This window comes from Manacus candei, unplaced genomic scaffold, assembly GCF_025592945.1.
Source record: "Manacus candei isolate 608988 ecotype Guabito, Panama unplaced genomic scaffold, ASM2559294v1 h1tg000057l, whole genome shotgun sequence".
Taxonomy (NCBI): Eukaryota; Metazoa; Chordata; class Aves; order Passeriformes; family Pipridae; genus Manacus; species Manacus candei.
This window is the reverse complement of record NW_026138105.1, coordinates 12,828,464-12,844,630: the sequence shown is the minus strand read 5'-3', so window position 1 is coordinate 12,844,630 and position 16,167 is coordinate 12,828,464. Positions and strand designations below refer to the sequence as shown.

Genomic DNA, 16,167 nt, shown 5'->3' with positions numbered 1-16,167 from the left:
GCCCGGAACAGCAGTGGCTAATCCAGACCTTGGAGAAAGGACTTTCTTAACCTACTTAACTGTGAAGGCACACGCTTCTCGGGGGCATCCCTTGAGGCAGCTGGTTGGGAAGGCTTCTGGGTGTTGGGGGCATCCCTCAGGAGTGCTCCAAGGAGGGACCTCAAGGACATGCAGGCAAGCATTATTTCAGGACACTGTCCCAGGGACAGGTAGGGCCTGTCCCTCCTTTGGACACCCTGCCCTGGGATGGCAGGGGCAGCATCAAGTCATCCCCAGCAAGCAAAGCAGTGTCTCTCCTGGTATGGCACGTGTCTCCTGCAGCTCTGGGTCGCATCGGTGTTATTGATGAGATGCCCACGGTGTGCTGCACATCACCAGCTTCCCTGAGCTGCTGGCCTAGCAGAGCACTTTCCAAGGAGGACCAGCCTCTTGCCAAGTGCTGACCAAAAGCCAGGCTCTGTCCCCAGGGCAGCCATGATGTCCTGCTCCACAGCTGCACCTCTGACGGCTGTCACCCGGCCATGGGGCGATGGCTGTGCCCTAACAAGGTCACTCATTGCAGTGGCATTGGGTCTTGTGCAGCTCCCAGTTCCCCTCTGCTGCTGGGGCTTTCCTCAGCCAGCCCATCCCTGCTCCAGGTGAACACAAACACCGTTTGCCAGCCACAGGGGAAGCCCAGCAGACCACAGGCAGCCATCTGGCAGGCAGACCACAGGAACCGGCCTGCAAGCCCCAAAATACTTGTTTAGCCCAGATTGCAAAACTCTCACTGTTTTCAGGGTTTCTTGCACCACTGTTGGGTTTTGTCCACCCGAAGCCCAAGCTCAGAGCCTAAACAAGACTAGGACCAGCAGCCAGGTTTTGCTACAGCTGAATCTTATTTTCCTTAGGGATCTATTTCCTCTTCCCCAAGGTGTCCCTACACCATGCTGTCCTGCAGCAGGAGTCAGCAAGCATGTCCCTGCCTCGCCTGAGTGGTTTGGGCTGGTGACTCTGTTCCCGTCACATCTTCCAGGGGCATCTGCTCCTCCCAAGCGAAGGCCCTGGCCTGTGATAAACACCCTCCTTTCGGCATCCTTTGAAGGCTGTCCTTCCCTGCTGCCAGGCTGGGGAGTGCAGCAAGGACACTGCGAGGCCGCGGTGGCTTTGCCAGCCTGGCGCACTGTGCAGACACTGCCGAGCCTGTTGGTTCATCCTGCTGGTGCACGGAGCAGAGTTAGGGGGGTCTCTTCCTTGGTCTGGAGCAGAGAGGATCATTGGGCTGCGAGCAGCCAGCACTGCCTGTGCCCCCAGTTCCTCCCCAGACTGAGTACCCTCAACTGAAAGGGGAAGCAGAGATGGCAGGGTGAGCTCCACAGAGCTTGGGGACAGTCCCCAAAGGGCTAGGGGTGAACAGCAGGGTCTCTCTGGTGGCAGGTCTGTGCTGGAGGCTCCAGCTCGGCACGAATCCGGCCAAAGCCACCAAACCCGTTTGTTTGGCGCGGGGAGAGGCAGAGCCCAGGCAGCACAGGGCTGTGGCATGTCCCCTCCCTGCAGTGGGATCCGGGTGGCTGCCAGTGGCAGTGACAAGGAGAGTCTTGGTCTGTGCCACCTCCTTCCTCACTGCAGACAAGGGCCAGCTCCTGGCTCAAACACTCCTCCAGCAGCGTGGTGGGAGGGACAGGGGCTGGGAGAAGGGAAAACAGAGGGACAGAGCGTGTTTGTGACAAGGCTGCTCTGTGCAGTGGGAGCTGACGAGCTTTGGTGCATGGGAGAATGTCCAGCACAGGCCCGGGGCAGTGAGGTCCCAGTGCTGGAGGGAGCTACTCCCTTGGGCAGGGCAGTGGAGCCGGGGGGAGACGGCACCGGGGGGCACCTTTCATGGCAAGGGACGGGGAGGCGGCCGCACAGCGCTGCCTTGTCCGGCCAGGCTTGCCTGCAGACGCGCATTGTGTCCGGCCGTGCCAGATGTCTGGCTTGCCAAGGGCTCTGGTCGAGGGAGCAACCCAGGGAGGGAGTGTGGAGGGTGGACACTTTGTCTGGGACATAACAAGGTTTGCGTTAGGGAAGGAAGACAGGAAATAGAGCGTCTTAACTGGACCTTGGCCAGCCCCAGCGCACCGCGGCCCTCAGCCACGTTGCTTTTTTCTTCCTTGTGCGTCTTGGAGGCAAATGCTGGGCAGGACCTGGAGTAAACGGGCTCCGTGCTCTGGCCACGTGAGTGGTGTGGGCCCAGGGCCTCTCCTGCCGCTCACCTCCCGGTCATGGTGGGCCTTGCTTACCCCTCACAAGTGTGGCGCTAACACCCGGCCGTGGCCCCCCCACAGGGCCCCTGTTCCCACTCGGTCTCTCTAATTTGTATTAAGTATCCCTTCCTCGCAGGCTTTCCTCCTCCCCTTCTTCCCCCTTCTCGTCTCTTTTGTGAGTGAATAATTTATGGCACTTTTCATCTTCCTGGCTGTTGTTCCAGGCGGGCGGCAGTGGGATGCTCTGTGCCCTCCTGATGGCCGCTCCCAGGCTGGTTGTATGGCACCATCCCATGCCGGTGCCACAGTGGGCTCCCCCCCAGGAGCCATGGGGGGACTCACGTGGGAGCAGAACCCCTGCCATCACCCACGGGGGCAGAACAAGCAGGGCCGTGGGTGGCAGATCCGTGGCAGTCCCGGGGGGACCAGGGGTCCCTGGTGGGATGTGGAAAGGCAGGTGGGCAGCAGTGAAGGAGGGCCACCCCAGGGCCAACTGGGGGTCCCACAGCAATGGGGCGTGGGCAGGGTTGGGCAGCCCCTGTCCCACCGCGTGGTGCGGGGCTGTGGCGAGGTTTCCGTGGGCCGCTGGCTCTTACATAAGCTCATTGTTTCCTGAGTCAAAAGAGGTTTTGTCTCCGCTCTGGAGATGTGACAGGAGGAGGAACAATTTGCCCCATTCATCTTTAACTCTGCTCTGGAGAGCGGTGTGGTGGCCTGCGCCGGCAGAGACGTTAAACCCAACCACTTCCCCGCCGTAAAATCTCCCGGGGAGCAGGTGTTGGAAATCGCCCCTTCCCCTCCTGATCTCCTCAAATCCAGTGCCACAGAAATCAAGGATAATCCAGCAGCCTCTTCAAAATGAAAACGCTGAGCCCTGATTAATTCATTTAATAAGTGACTGATCTCCTCCTCCCCCAGCACCGCGGCCCAAGGAGCCATTTTGCTTCTTGCTCTCCTGGGCTGATGCCGGGGAGATGCCGGGGCTGCAGCAGAGGCACGAGGCTGGTACCCTGTGACCTCCTTGCCAGCCTGGCTATGTGCCTTGTCATGGCCTGGCCTCTGCAGTGGGGCTGAGAAGGGCAGTGCTCTGTAGGCTCTGGGACCAGTGGCCTCCATTGGACTCTGCGGGCTCACTGGCCTCACCCACACGGTGCCAGGGTCTGCTCCACCTCCCATCCAGCCCACGGAGCCCTGGCTCGAGGGGATTAAACAGGAGAACGAAATACTCCGTTTTCCAACCGAAAGATCAAACCGGTTAGAAGTGACATTGTTTTTGCAGTTCCATCTGCTTCAATTAGGGCACGGGGGTGGAGCAGGGGGGCTCCCAATTATCCTCATTAGAGGGGCTCCTCGTGCAGCCAAGCTCCAGCCGTGAGCAGGGAGCTCACCAGGCTCGTGCTGGTTGATAATGAATATATTCATGGCTGCACAGCCTGGCCTTGCTCGCCTGCTGCTGCTGGAGCCCTGCTCCTGACATGTGCTTTGGGCACTGCTGGGAGATGCGGAAAACCTCTCCAAGCTCAGGAGCTTGGCGGGTTTTACTGAAAGAGAGCGTGGCCAGCCTGGCCCCATCGCTGCTCAGCACCCTGCCATAGCAGTTCAGGAGCCTAAACCTGATTCTTGCACTCCAGATGGGAGCACTCCTGCTCCCTCTCGCCAGGTCCTGCTTTGCTGAGAGGTGTCCCAGCTCCTCTCAGGGCTGGCTGTGGGCTGGAGATACCCCAGCAAAGCTGCCCAGGGAGCAGCACTGTCCCCGTCTCTGTCCGTGTCCCTGTCCCTGTCCCATCTACTCCAACCAAGAGAATGCAGCTCCCTCCCAAGCTCATCTGTTTTCAAGCTGGCTGAGGCCAGTCCCGCTCAGACCCAAGCACTCACCAGTCTGAATTTGTGGCCATTTCTCTGCTCACAATACTGAGATTAACCCCCACTTTGTGTGCAGAGCTTCTGGGAGAGCATAAAGCATAAAAATGTGAAAATAAGAAAATATCTGTAGCCCATGGGTTTACAAACCTCATTATTTACGTACGTCCATCCTTGGTATAAACTAAATTGTTCTTTTAGTAGGTGCTGGTCACTGATATTAAATTCCCATTTCATTTTCTTATCCCACCTGGCAGGTTCCTAGAGACACCTTCCTCTTTGTTTGCAATATTTTTTGCCGGTAGCAAACCCAGGGTTCATAAATGCAGCAGCGTCGGGCAGAAACCTGATGTGCAGCTGCTGTGTGTGCTCTGTGCAACACAAAAGAAAACCTGAGATGTAGAGAAATTGGGGCTGTCCAGACGTCACCCCCAGGATCCCACCTGATGTCAGCAGCCGGGGATGGGGGGCAGAGCTGGGGGGCTGTGGGGAGGCTGGATGTGGGTGGGCAAGGGCAGAGCAGGATGGTCAGGGAGGAGTGGGGGTGCTTAAGGCATAATAAGGATGCCCAGGGCAGGTTGGGGTTGTTCGAGGTAGGTTGAGAATGTCCAGGATAGATTGGGGCTGCTCAGGGCAGGTTGAAGATGTTCTCATCCCTGCAGGGGTGCCCAGAGGAGGTTGGGGATGCCCAGGATGCCCAGGTTTGGGGATGTGCAGGGCAGGTTTGGGGATGCCCAGGGCAAGTTGGGAATGCCCAGGGCATCTGCTTATTCTTCTCCCAGGTGATGTCTCTCCAGGTACCCTTGCCTGGCAGGGGTTTTGTCACATGGCAGGCCCCTGGCTCCACTGGTGCAGGCAGCGAGGGGGTTGCTGAGGAGCTGTGGGAGGTCCCTGCCCTCGGCCTGGTCGCGGTGCCGATTGGCCCTGTGGTGCAGCGCTGTTGCTGTGGCTGTGCCCGGGCTGATGGCAGGGCCCTGCCTGCAGCTCGTGCCTCCGCGCAAGGGAGTAATTCTCCTTAATCCTTCTGAGAGGCATCGCTGGATGAGACTGGAGCCTCCCTCTGGGAGCCCCATCTCCCCTGGCGCAGAGAACAGAGCTGGGGGAGGGACGGCCGCCATCCTGGGCAGGGAGGCCTCTGTGCCCCCAGCCACCTGCCCTCTGCTGCTGGGGCCAGAGCCAAGCCAGCAATGCTCCTGCACCCGTGCCAAGGGACAGCAAAACCCGTGGGGGCTCAGAGCACCAGACCAGTGCCCTGGGACAGGAGGGTGTGGGGGCAGGAGGTGGCAGTGCCCCCAAATTCCTGCCCCTCCAGATACAGCTGAGCCAGCAGCAGGAGTGCATGGGGCCATGGTCTGGGATGCAGCCACCCACTGCAGCCCCACCGCCACATCACAGGGAGAGGAGACCAGAGCTCCTCTTGAGGGCTTGGCTTGGAGGGTGCCCCTGGATAGTGCTGGCTGCTGAGCCCCTCCAGAGCCCCACATTCCCTGGCATGCAGCGTCCTGGCCCAGAGCAAGGACTTCTGCCAGGAGCCAGCCCTGTGGTGGGGAGGGTGACGCCTGCTGCTGGCCCAGAGCACCCGGCACATAAACACCACCCCGGGGATTAGGTCAGCTCTGGTCATCACTCAGACGAATAAGTGGATCAGTGCAAGGGAAAGGAGGGGGAGGGAGCTCTGCTGAGCGGGGAGCTCCAGTGGGGACCTTCTAATTTCGGGGCTCGTGGGGCCAGGAGCCGCCTTGGCGCAGGCGCGAGGCAGGGCAGTGAGCACTGGCGCCCGTGGCAGGGCGGCTGGGGACACGCGGCGGCAACCCCGGCCGGCCCCACGGTCGGCTCCGATGCCCGAGTGTCCTCAAATCTGTTTATTTTAAGGGATACAAAGTCCTGGGCTGCCACAGGGTCACCGCAGCACTCGCCCAGCCTCGCAGTAAAGTTTCCTGCAGGTGCTGGCAGGGGGAGGAGGAGGAGGGTGAGTGGCAGCAGCCGGGCACTGTCTCGCTGCCCTGTGCCCGCACACCTTTGGACCCGGTGCCCATGCACCGGGAGCTGTCGGCGCGGTGCCGCGGCCACCCCACGGCCCCGGCCCATTGTCCTGCAGCACCCGGGCCGGGTGTGGGGACGGCCATCTGCTCCTCGCTGCTGCCGACAGCTTCTTTGTTCGCCGCCCGGCGCACGCTGGCGCAGGAAGCGGCTCCCACGTGCTTCGCCCTTTCCCTCTCGCGGAGGCACCTAATGAAATAAAGGATTTACTGCGGCGAGGGGGAGGGAGGGGAACGGGCTGAGCAATTTGAAATGTTGTGCTTGGCCCCAGGGCTGGACTCTCTGGCAGGGTGCAGGCAAGGTGGGTGCAGGCAGTGCCAGGCTCTCTGTCGTTTCTGGGCTGTCCTTCAGGAACCACCACGGTGGGAGTGGGCACAGGCAGGGGGATGGTGCCAGGAGCTCTGGTGTGAGTAGAACTGAGACTGAGCAGAGCCAGGCTGTGCACTGGATGTGCGTGGCACCGCCATTGCTGAGCCCCTGACCTGTCTGAGTGGTGGGGAAAGGCCATGTGGTTGCCGTGGGGATGGCTCTGGGACATGTGGAAACAGGGAACAGGAGCGTCCATGTAGGGTGTAGGTCACTTGGGCTTTGAGTGGGACAGGAAGGACATGGTGCAGCCCTGTCCCCTCCCTGCAGCAGTGTGCTGAGGAGGAACCTCATTGGGTGGTGTGCCTGCTGTGAGCAGAGCTGCTAATGCTGCTTCCAGGCACCGTGGATTCAGTGTTTTCCCACTCAAGTGAGCTTGTCCTTGTGTGTCATTCTTATACCCCAGAACTCTGTACAGCAGCATGTGCCTGAGCCACCAGTGCTGGAACTCGTCACCTCTCACCGCACCCAGCCCCAAACTGGGCCAGGAGGACGGTGAGGGACCTGGTGGGGAGAGGCAATGCCCCTTTCTCCTCCCTGCAATGCAAACAGAAACCTAAAAGGACCAAATTCCAAAGTTCTTATTCAAGCCCAGGCACCGTGGCCGAGGGCGGAGGCGCAGGGACTGTCACCTGCAGAGGGATGGGTGACTCGGGCATGGGGCACGGCAGCGTCCGGGGTGCTTGGAGGGATGAGGGAGTGAATCCATGTGACAGTGGCCCTGCAGCTGTGGGTGCCAGCGTCTGTACTTCCAGCTGCTGCATCCCAGGGCCAAAAGCACAGCAGTGCCAGCCTGGCTTCCAGTGGCACATGTGGTAGCTGAGCCACCAAGTGAGCCCAGAACAGCCTCAGGAAAGCAGTCACAGGGTGCCACGGGGGTGACCACACGTCCTTCCTTGCAGATGACTCCTCGTCAGAGAGCTGCAGCGGGAATGGCTCCTCCACCCTGAACCCCTCCACTTCCAGCAGCACGCAAGGCGACAGCGCCTTCCCCGAAATGAACGGCAATGGCACCGCGGCCCCCATGGACTTCACCGCCTCCGCTGACGACCAGCCCATCAACCTCTGCGACAAGCTCACCCCTGCCCACGTCACCCCTTCCTACCAGTCCGACAGCTGCAGTGCCGACGGGCTGCGCAGCAGGGTCAAGTACGCGGTGAAGACCACGGCAGAGGTATGGCCTAGTGTGGTTTGGGAGAGCCACAGACATCCCCCACACCCCACCTGCCCCAGAGCTGGGCGCTGCGGTGGGCTCACCTCACCCTTACCTTATGGCCACCATATGAGGAGAAGCCCATTCCTGCTGGGTCCAGCAGTGTTTCCCATAGGATGAGGCAGAGCCATGGTCCCACCAGCCAAAGCAGCCATTGGGCCATCAGGCCATCACAGGCTCCCTTGTCCCAGGCAGGCAGGAGGTGATGCTCAGGGGAGCTTGGCCATGGGTTCATCTTCCCAAGTTGCAGGGGGCCATCAGGAGAGGGGACAGATGCAGTGAGACAAGGAGAAGGGGCAGATGCATCAGGTGAAGGCTCTCAATGGTAACCACAGTCTCCTTTCAGTCCCCCCCGTACAGCTCGGGCAGCTACGACTCCATCAAGACAGAGGTGAGCGGCTGCCCCGAGGACCTGACTGTCGGCAGGGCCCCCACGGCTGATGAAGATGACGATGACCATGATGACCATGAAGACAACGATAAGATTAATGACTCGGAGGGGATGGACCCGGAGAGGCTAAAGGCCTTCAACGTAAGGAGGGCTCCGTGGGGAGGATGAGCCTACCTGCCTCCCATCTCGGGGTTCCCACCACCTGTCTTCTCCTTTGCAGATGTTCGTGCGCCTTTTTGTGGATGAGAACCTGGACCGGATGGTTCCCATCTCCAAGCAGCCCAAGGAGAAGATCCAGGCCATCATCGAGTCGTGCAGCCGGCAGTTCCCCGAGTTCCAGGAGCGGGCGCGGAAGCGCATCCGCACCTACCTCAAGTCCTGCCGCCGCATGAAGAAGAACGGGATGGAGATGGTGAGTGGCTGCCCCAGTGCCCTCCTGCTCACCACCACAGCTGGGGCAGCAGGTCCCTGAGCACGCTCTCTGCTTGTGTCCTGCAGACCAGGCCCACGCCGCCTCACCTGACCTCGGCCATGGCAGAGAACATCCTGGCCGCCGCCTGTGAGAGCGAAACGCGGAAAGCGGCCAAGAGGATGCGGCTGGAGATCTACCAGACCTCCCAGGTACGGTGCTGGCAGTTAGAGGTGGGCGAGGGATGGAACTGGCTGTGTCCCTCATCCCACCAGGGATGAGGGAGAGACATTTGTGTGCAATTTAGAAAAGAGTTTTTAAAAGTCTTGTTTCTAAAAGTCAGAGGGGCTGCAGAACAGAGCCCCATGGTGTGTCCTGAGACTCAGGTCAACAGGGGTGGGGATGCTGGTTTGGAACTGGCCATGCTGCAGCCACAGGAGACCGGGCATCCCTGTGCTGTCCCTCCCACTGGCCACAGAGGAGAGCCAGGCTCCTCGCTGGAGTAAGTCTGTGTTTCCCCTGTGCAGGACGAACCGATCGCTCTAGACAAGCAGCACTCCAGAGACTCCACAGCCATCACCCACTCCTCCTACTCACTGCCAGCTTCATCTTACTCCCAAGACCCGGTCTACATCAATGGAAGCCTGAACTACAGCTACCGTGGCTACGGGTCCCTGGGGGGCAGCCTGCAGCCCCCCGCCTCCCTCCAGACGGGCAACCACAGTAATGGTAAGTGACCACGCTGGGGCCTGCAGGGGCACAGGGAGCCCACCCAGCCATTGCTCTGCCCCATGCCCAGGCAGTGTGCAACAGGCTCCTGGCAACCCACACTGTGGGACTGAGCTGGCCACTGGAGGGGAGGAAGAGCTGCTCTGAAATCCCCTTTTGTCCTGCAGCTGGCAGAGGTCTCTGCCTGGCGGCTCAGCTCACCTCGTCAGCAGACGGTTAATTGTTGAACTGCACTGGGAAGGACGGTCTGAGTGGCACTGGTGGAGGGAAGGAGTGTCACTTAAAAAAAAAAGAGAATCTGTACCAGCTATTAATCATTAACAGGAGCGGGCGCCTATCACTGCCCTGATCTGCTGCTGGTATGAGCCGTTCCGCTCTCAGGGACCGATGGGGCTGGGGGCTGGGGGCACAGCCAGCTCCTGCCACAGCTCAGGAGGGCTCTGAGGGGCTGGGGACTGCCTGGGAACAACAGCTGGGAAAACAGGACTGATGCTGCGGGACGGGAAGGCAGAAGGAGAGCACAGGCAGGGCTTAAGGTTAGGAGCCAGTGAACAGAGCGGAATATCCCAGGCCTCAGCAGGGCACACAGGAAGGCTCCTATGTGCCTGATGACTCCCTTGCACCTGGGGAGACAGGTATGGGGTGAGGCCAAATGTTCCTTCCGGTTCTGCCCTGCAGCACTGGTGGCAGGAGGGGCTGGAGTCCTTGCCAGTCCTTCAGCAATCTCCAGGCTGCCATTGCCTGTCCTGGTGCGCTCTGGGCTCCTGCCCTGCCCCTGCCCGCCCCGACTGGAGCCAGGATTTGGAAGGATGTGATTTCCGGAGGCCTGAGAGATGCCTGTCTGGGATTAACTCTTATCATCCCTTCCTAATGCTTCTTAACCCTGAATAAAGATCCCATCCCGGCCTCCAGCTGCTGAGACCTAATCCTCGCAGCAGTGGTTCCTCCCCAGAGGAGCACAGGCACCCTGGCCCCCCACTGCTGAGCACCTTCCTCTGGCCTGGCCAAGCCACTGGCTCTGTGAGACAGCAGATGTGCAGGAAGGTCACTGAGCAGCCTCCAGGAGGAGCAGACAGGCCCTGGGTGCAACACCCAGCAGCACCTCACTTCGCTTCTTTGTAGTGGATTTTTAAACCTCTGCTTTGCAATTCTTTTTTCCCCAAGCTCTTGCCCAGTCCTTCAGAGGGAAGAGCACACTGCAAGGAGCTGCATCTTCTCCTCCCTCTGAGCAGAGGCCTGCAGGGGTTTGCTGCCCAGGAGTGTCTTCTCCCTCCATCCCCCACCTCAGGCAATTCTTGCTCAAGCCCACATCCCTGCTCCCAGCTCCTTCCCCCTTGGTGAGCCGGGAAATGGGCTCCGTTTACTGCTGCCTTTTCTGTCCAGTGAAATTGCTTTCGCATGAGAGCCTCCTCCTTCTTCTCCTCCTCCGCCTTCTCCTCCTCCTCCCCCACTTCGAAGCACTGGTTCTCCTGGCGTGGAACACTTCTGCTGGTGCTGCTCCTCCCGCAGCATTCGCTGCTCCAGCATTGCTTTCCTTGGATGCTTTCCATCCCGCCCGGGGCGATGTGCTCCCCTCCCTGCCACCATCACCAGTGGCACCCACCTGGGCTCGGAGGGGCAGCTGAACTCTCCCATCCTGGTTTGCAAATGGCCGCAGTGCCCAGTCCTTGCCCTGTGTCCCTGGTGTCCCACGGCTGTGTTGGGCCACCCAGCAGGAGCTCAGCTTCCCTCTCACTTTTCCTTGGCAGGTCCAACCGATCTCAGCATGAAAGGTGGGGCCTCCAGCACGGCCCCCTCCAACAGCACCAGCCGGGGCATGCAGGCGGCCCAGCTCAGCCCCACGGAGATCAGCGCCGTGCGGCAGCTCATCGCCGGATACCGGGAGTCGGCGGCGTTCCTGCTCCGGTCTGCAGACGAACTGGAAAACCTCATTTTACAGCAGAACTGACTCCCCGTGTCTGCGTCGCTCCTCGGTCGAGAAGACAATTTATACCTGCTAGAAAGAGGCTCCCGGCGATGTCCTGCTCAGGACCACCATCGTCCTCCCGCCACGCCGCGGGTACATGTAGTTTTTAGAAGGTGGAATTCAAAAGACCTGTTTTGTTTTACACTCCAAGCACCTGGGACTTCAGGCACAAGGACACGTTTTGGAAGCGTACCAACACCCGTGCGTCCGGCCGACCAGAAGCCAGCCCTGCAGCTTGGAAGGATGTGGGACTTTGAAGGGCAGAAGGGAGCCTGGGGAGGTTTGGGGCTGCAGATGTATTTAGAATAACCTTTGTGGACCCAAATGTTAGATTCCCATCCCCGGATAATTTCCAAGTCTTAGGTGAGCTGAATCACATATTTATTGAGAAATGGACCCTCCTCTCCCCTTAGTAATTTATTTTTCTGAAAATGGATTCTTTTGAGTTTGTACAGATTGCCAGTTTTTTGTCTGTCTGATCAGAAGGAATTTATTCCTGTGAAATAACACATTCCATATCATTACACTACTAATTTCCAGGCAGCTCTGCCTGTTTCTCTGGTGAACCCTTGTCCCACAGGGAGCAAGTTTGCCATCCAGCCTTTGATATCGAGGCTGCTCAGCCTCCAGTGAGCGTAGGTGGGAGCTGAACAGCAGCACAAGCTTAGGCCTTCGTTCTAAAGGGTTCCACAGCACCAGTGGGGTCTGAACCTCCTGCAGAGACTCGGCAAGCTCAGCAGACCTCCAGCTGGAAGGACATCTCGCACTCATTTAAGTCATTGCAGATAAGAGAAGGAAGGAAGGAGATACCTGAGAAACACTGTCTTGCGGTCACCATCTGTACTCTACCTCACACTCCATTGTGGGCTTCTTCCAGGACTGGCCGTGCTGGTCCTGGGGGACGGTGAGTGTCGCAGACATGGGGATCGTGCCAAGGAGGCTGGAACCTCCGGCTGGGGTCCTGCTGTGCCTGGCCATCCGCTCCACTCCGTCCCAAACCAGCCCCGGGGTGGCACCGGGAGACAAACTGCTGGGGACCCACGGGGTGTGAGGCAGGGCAGCGCCAGGGCTCACCCAGAAGGTGCGTTGGTGCCGTGACCACTCGCTCCTGCGGGAGAGACGGGCAGCACTGAGCAGCAGAACTGACCAAGTCCTCTCCGGGGCCCAGGAATCTTTCCCGCTCCCTGCTCACAGTCCTGGAACAAGCCCACAGTTCCCAAAGTGTGGAAGAACCATAGTCCGATGACCATTCTGCCCCGTTTCCACCCCTCTCCCCCATGATGCACTTCGTTTTGCTCAGTGCAATACCTACTGCCAGTGCTGCTAACCCAGGGACCTCACTCCTGCCAGGGGTGCTGAGCCCAGCCCAGCAGTGCCACGTGCTCTGGAGCTGTGCAGAGACCGGCGGGGGTCCTGCTGCTCCCCAAGCCCCGCAGCCCCCCCGCCCGGCTGGAGTCTGCACCGTGAGGCAGAAATTCGATAAGTGTAAAGCTGTTTTGTAGGTAGAAACTTTCTCTCTTTGGAGCCAGCTTTTAGCTTATTTTTTGGCTGCTTGGAGCTGGCAGATAGGGGCTGCTGCTCCAGGGGCCAACGCCACTGACATGGGCTTGAGCAGCAGCTGGGCTGGCCAGGAGCAGGCCCGGGCAGTTCCCCTGTACCCTCTGTACCCCATGATGCTCCACACACTGGAAGAGAAGCAAAACTTTACCCTGCTCTTAGTCTCAGAACAGAAAAGGTTCTGGCTCCTGATGCCAGGTGTGCCTGGCCCGGCAGCAGAAGGGATCAACCATTGCATTGACTGTTTTCCCCAAACCTTAACCTTTCCGTAGCATTTGGAGAAAAGGGACCCAGCCCCTGGCCACGGGGTGCAGAGACAAGGTGGCAGCTCATTAGACCTGAGCTGGTGCTGGAACCGGGAGCATCGTGGCCACACCTGTCCCCTCCTGCCCGCAGGGTGGGAGCCCTGGGGATGCCAGCCCCCAGCCAGGGCTCAGACTCACGCTTTCCCCAGCACTTCACAAGCCTGCTTGGTTTGTCCACTGCATCCTCCCATACTTGGAATTTATGTAAATATTTATTTTTGTGTGAATACCATGAAGTAACAAACCTTTGACAAAACCTGTAACCGCAGCCATTTGTGAAAGTCTTACCGTTCAGGCAGGAGAGGCAGAGACAATCGCTGTCCCGGGATTCTCCCTCTCCGCAGTCTCCCACCCGTGCCGGTGCCTCCCTCCCCGGCAGAGGCAGTGGAACCTTTAGCCATAAGTTTGCCATCAGCGTACTGAAGCAGAGGTAACCTGGGAGCTCGTGGACAGACCACCAACAGCCACAGTGGGGTTAAGTTTTATTTATCCGAGGTTTAGCTGTCGTTCCCGATCACCTCTGAACCTGTCTCGGCACGCGTGGAAGTTCAGGAGCTCTTACACGTGGTCAAACTGCTGTAGAGGACACCGAGGCTGCGTCGCGTAGGAGGGTGCCCAACACCGCCCTGTCCCAGCACCTGATGTTCATAACCTGCAGCTGAATGGTACAGACTCAGATTCCCAAAGCCCTGGTGACAGCCACATCTGGGACAAGTTATGAAACAAACGGGATTGACTCCGATATTCTGTCAGGGATCTTTTTTTCTTTCTTTTTTTTTTGGTGAGCCGCAGCGTGAACGGTTCCTTTGGCATGAGCTCCACAGACATCTCCGTGCTCTGCAGCTGCTCCGTGCTCCGCCACGGCTCCCTGTGCTCCAGGACTGTTCACAGCCACATTCCTGCGCTCTCACTGGGCAGGACGGGGTCAGGAATTGCTAGTCCGGGTTCTCAACGAGAAGGAACAAGCAGGAGCAGAATACACCGGCTTTCCAGATATCTTGAGAGGTGGAAGGAGAATGCTGGGTTAGCAAATGGTCTGGATGGTCTTGGGTTTGGTTAAGAAAAGCTGATCACTGGTCAAGAGAATAGATTTATTATTTTTTTTTTTTTAAATTTTATTTTATTTTAACACACCCACCCTGTCCTGGATGTGCGGTTCCCATGACACTGTTTCTCCATGGGAGAGCGTTCCCGGGGTTGCGAGCAGACATAACTTGTACCTCCCTGATCCCAAGGGCCACTTCCCTCCCGGAGCGGCCGTCGGATTTAGTACCAGTTCATGAAAAAAAAAAAAAATGCTGCTTTGAACTCAGAGGGTTAATATACTTTTGATTTGTAATTTTTTGTAAAACTTTTTACAAGGTAGCATAGTATTTCACCAGACACCAACTACAATCCGTCCATGGTCTGATTTTTATATAATTTAGTGGTGCTTTAGAAACTTTTGTTCGGTTGTTTCGGAGCTGCACAGCTCAGTTCTTCGCCTGTATCTACCTAAGACCAATGTGAACCTTTGTATTTTTGCTCCTAATTTTGGACTCAGTGAAAGTGTACTGTTTACATGTACAGAACTCCCGGCCCCCGTGTGTTCTGCCAGACCTGCTGTTGAAGAGGAAGCTGCCCCTCACCCAGTTCGTCTGTTTAACCCAGCCACAGCCTCACCCACCCACCGACACGCGCCCGCCCCGAGGGACACCCCACCAAACCTAGACACTCTTTAAGCAATTTTGGGTTTTTGCACAAGCTGTTGTATTTTTTTTCTTTCCCAATAGTCGTATGGATTGGCTGCAATTCCAATCGGGAGCTGATCCTGAGCTCTGAAGCGCCAGATCCTGGCAGTGCTGCTGCCTCCCCATCCTCCTCCTCCTCCCGCCTGGACGCTGCCCAGCTCCTCGCAGGGTCCAACTGACACAGGGGAACAGGGGGAAAACACTCCTCAGCAGAATTGGGAATACTTTAGGGAAGGGGTGAGCTTGCCCAAGCCTGGACACTGGTTTGGGCTTGGGGTGGGAGCGCGGTCCCGCGGGAGGCGGGGGGCTCCCAACGAGGCAGAAGAGGCTCTTTGGGAAGCTGGTGCTTTCCCGAGGACTCAGAAAGCGTATGGCACTTAATCCAGCTTTTAAGGTGACACTTTATTGCTTAATCAATTGATTCCTTTGGAAATGATATTTTTGCAGATAGGCACCTATGCAACTTCATGTGGCTCTTAAGCAGATGAGCACTTCCTCCTCAACGAGCTTGATAAGAGTTATTTGTGTTATATACTGTGGATTTTTCCAGTAAATGTGGCTTAATATTTTAATTCTTAGAATGTGTGTCTATTATATATGTGATGCAACTTAATTCTGTTCTGTTTGTGGAATGATTAGCACAGGCCAACTCCCTGTCCCCTCACTTAACAAAGACCAATGAGCTGTTAATCGAGCTGTTATCTCCATGGTATTACTTGCTAAATGCACTGATTTCATAAGTATGTGGAATCCTTTTTTTTTTTTTTCTTTCGAATCTGTATATCATATATAAGACTGAATCTACTTAATAAACACTGTATAACAAAAAGGGCTTTCTCCTCCACTGTCGAGCCCCGCTGGGTGCTGCTGGCCCCAGCCCCTGTGTGAGAGAGGTCAGTGCCATCAGCCACCGGAGCGGGATCTAAATTTTGGGTGTTAAAAGAGAAAAAAAAAAAACAAACAACAAAAACTACAAAAAAACCCCCATCTTTCAATCCTGTTGACATAAGCTGTGCTTTCCATTCCGTAACAGACAGCGCGGGTACCAGAGAGAGCAGCGGTAGCACTCACGTGGGGGGCAAGGCACCAGTTTTATGCTTAACTTATATTTTGACAAAATTAATTTTGTGAAGTGTCTGGTTTTTGTGAGAAAAAAAAAAAAAAAAAGAAAAAAAAAAAGGAGTTTTCATTGAAGTTTGTGGAAAGTTCTCCCTCTCCCTCATGGAAAATACTGATTTTTCGTTATCAGCTTTATTCACTAAGTATAATAAACCTTTGCATCCATAAATGTTCCTCTTCAAGCGCTGTGTAGATACAATCTCCTAGTCTGACTGTCAGGAGACCCAGAGAGGCAAAGGGGGGGTTTGCACCTTCCT

General features: G+C 57.3%; 1 protein-coding gene across 6 annotated transcripts in view; it reads left to right on the top strand.

Annotated features, from left to right (window-relative positions):
- NOL4L (nucleolar protein 4 like) overlaps positions 1-16,079 on the top strand; it is a 63,047-nt gene extending 46,968 nt beyond the window's left edge. For all 6 annotated transcript variants that reach the window (XM_051802893.1, XM_051802894.1, XM_051802897.1 and 3 more), the window contains 6 exons: positions 7,394-7,665; positions 8,051-8,236; positions 8,316-8,507; positions 8,594-8,716; positions 9,032-9,233; positions 10,982-16,079. In XM_051802893.1, the coding sequence (XP_051658853.1) occupies positions 7,394-7,665; positions 8,051-8,236; positions 8,316-8,507; positions 8,594-8,716; positions 9,032-9,233; positions 10,982-11,181 (1,175 nt within the window). In that variant the 3' untranslated portion in view covers positions 11,182-16,079. The remainder of the gene's footprint in view (positions 1-7,393; positions 7,666-8,050; positions 8,237-8,315; positions 8,508-8,593; positions 8,717-9,031; positions 9,234-10,981) is intronic.
- Positions 16,080-16,167: the final 88 nt, after the last annotated feature.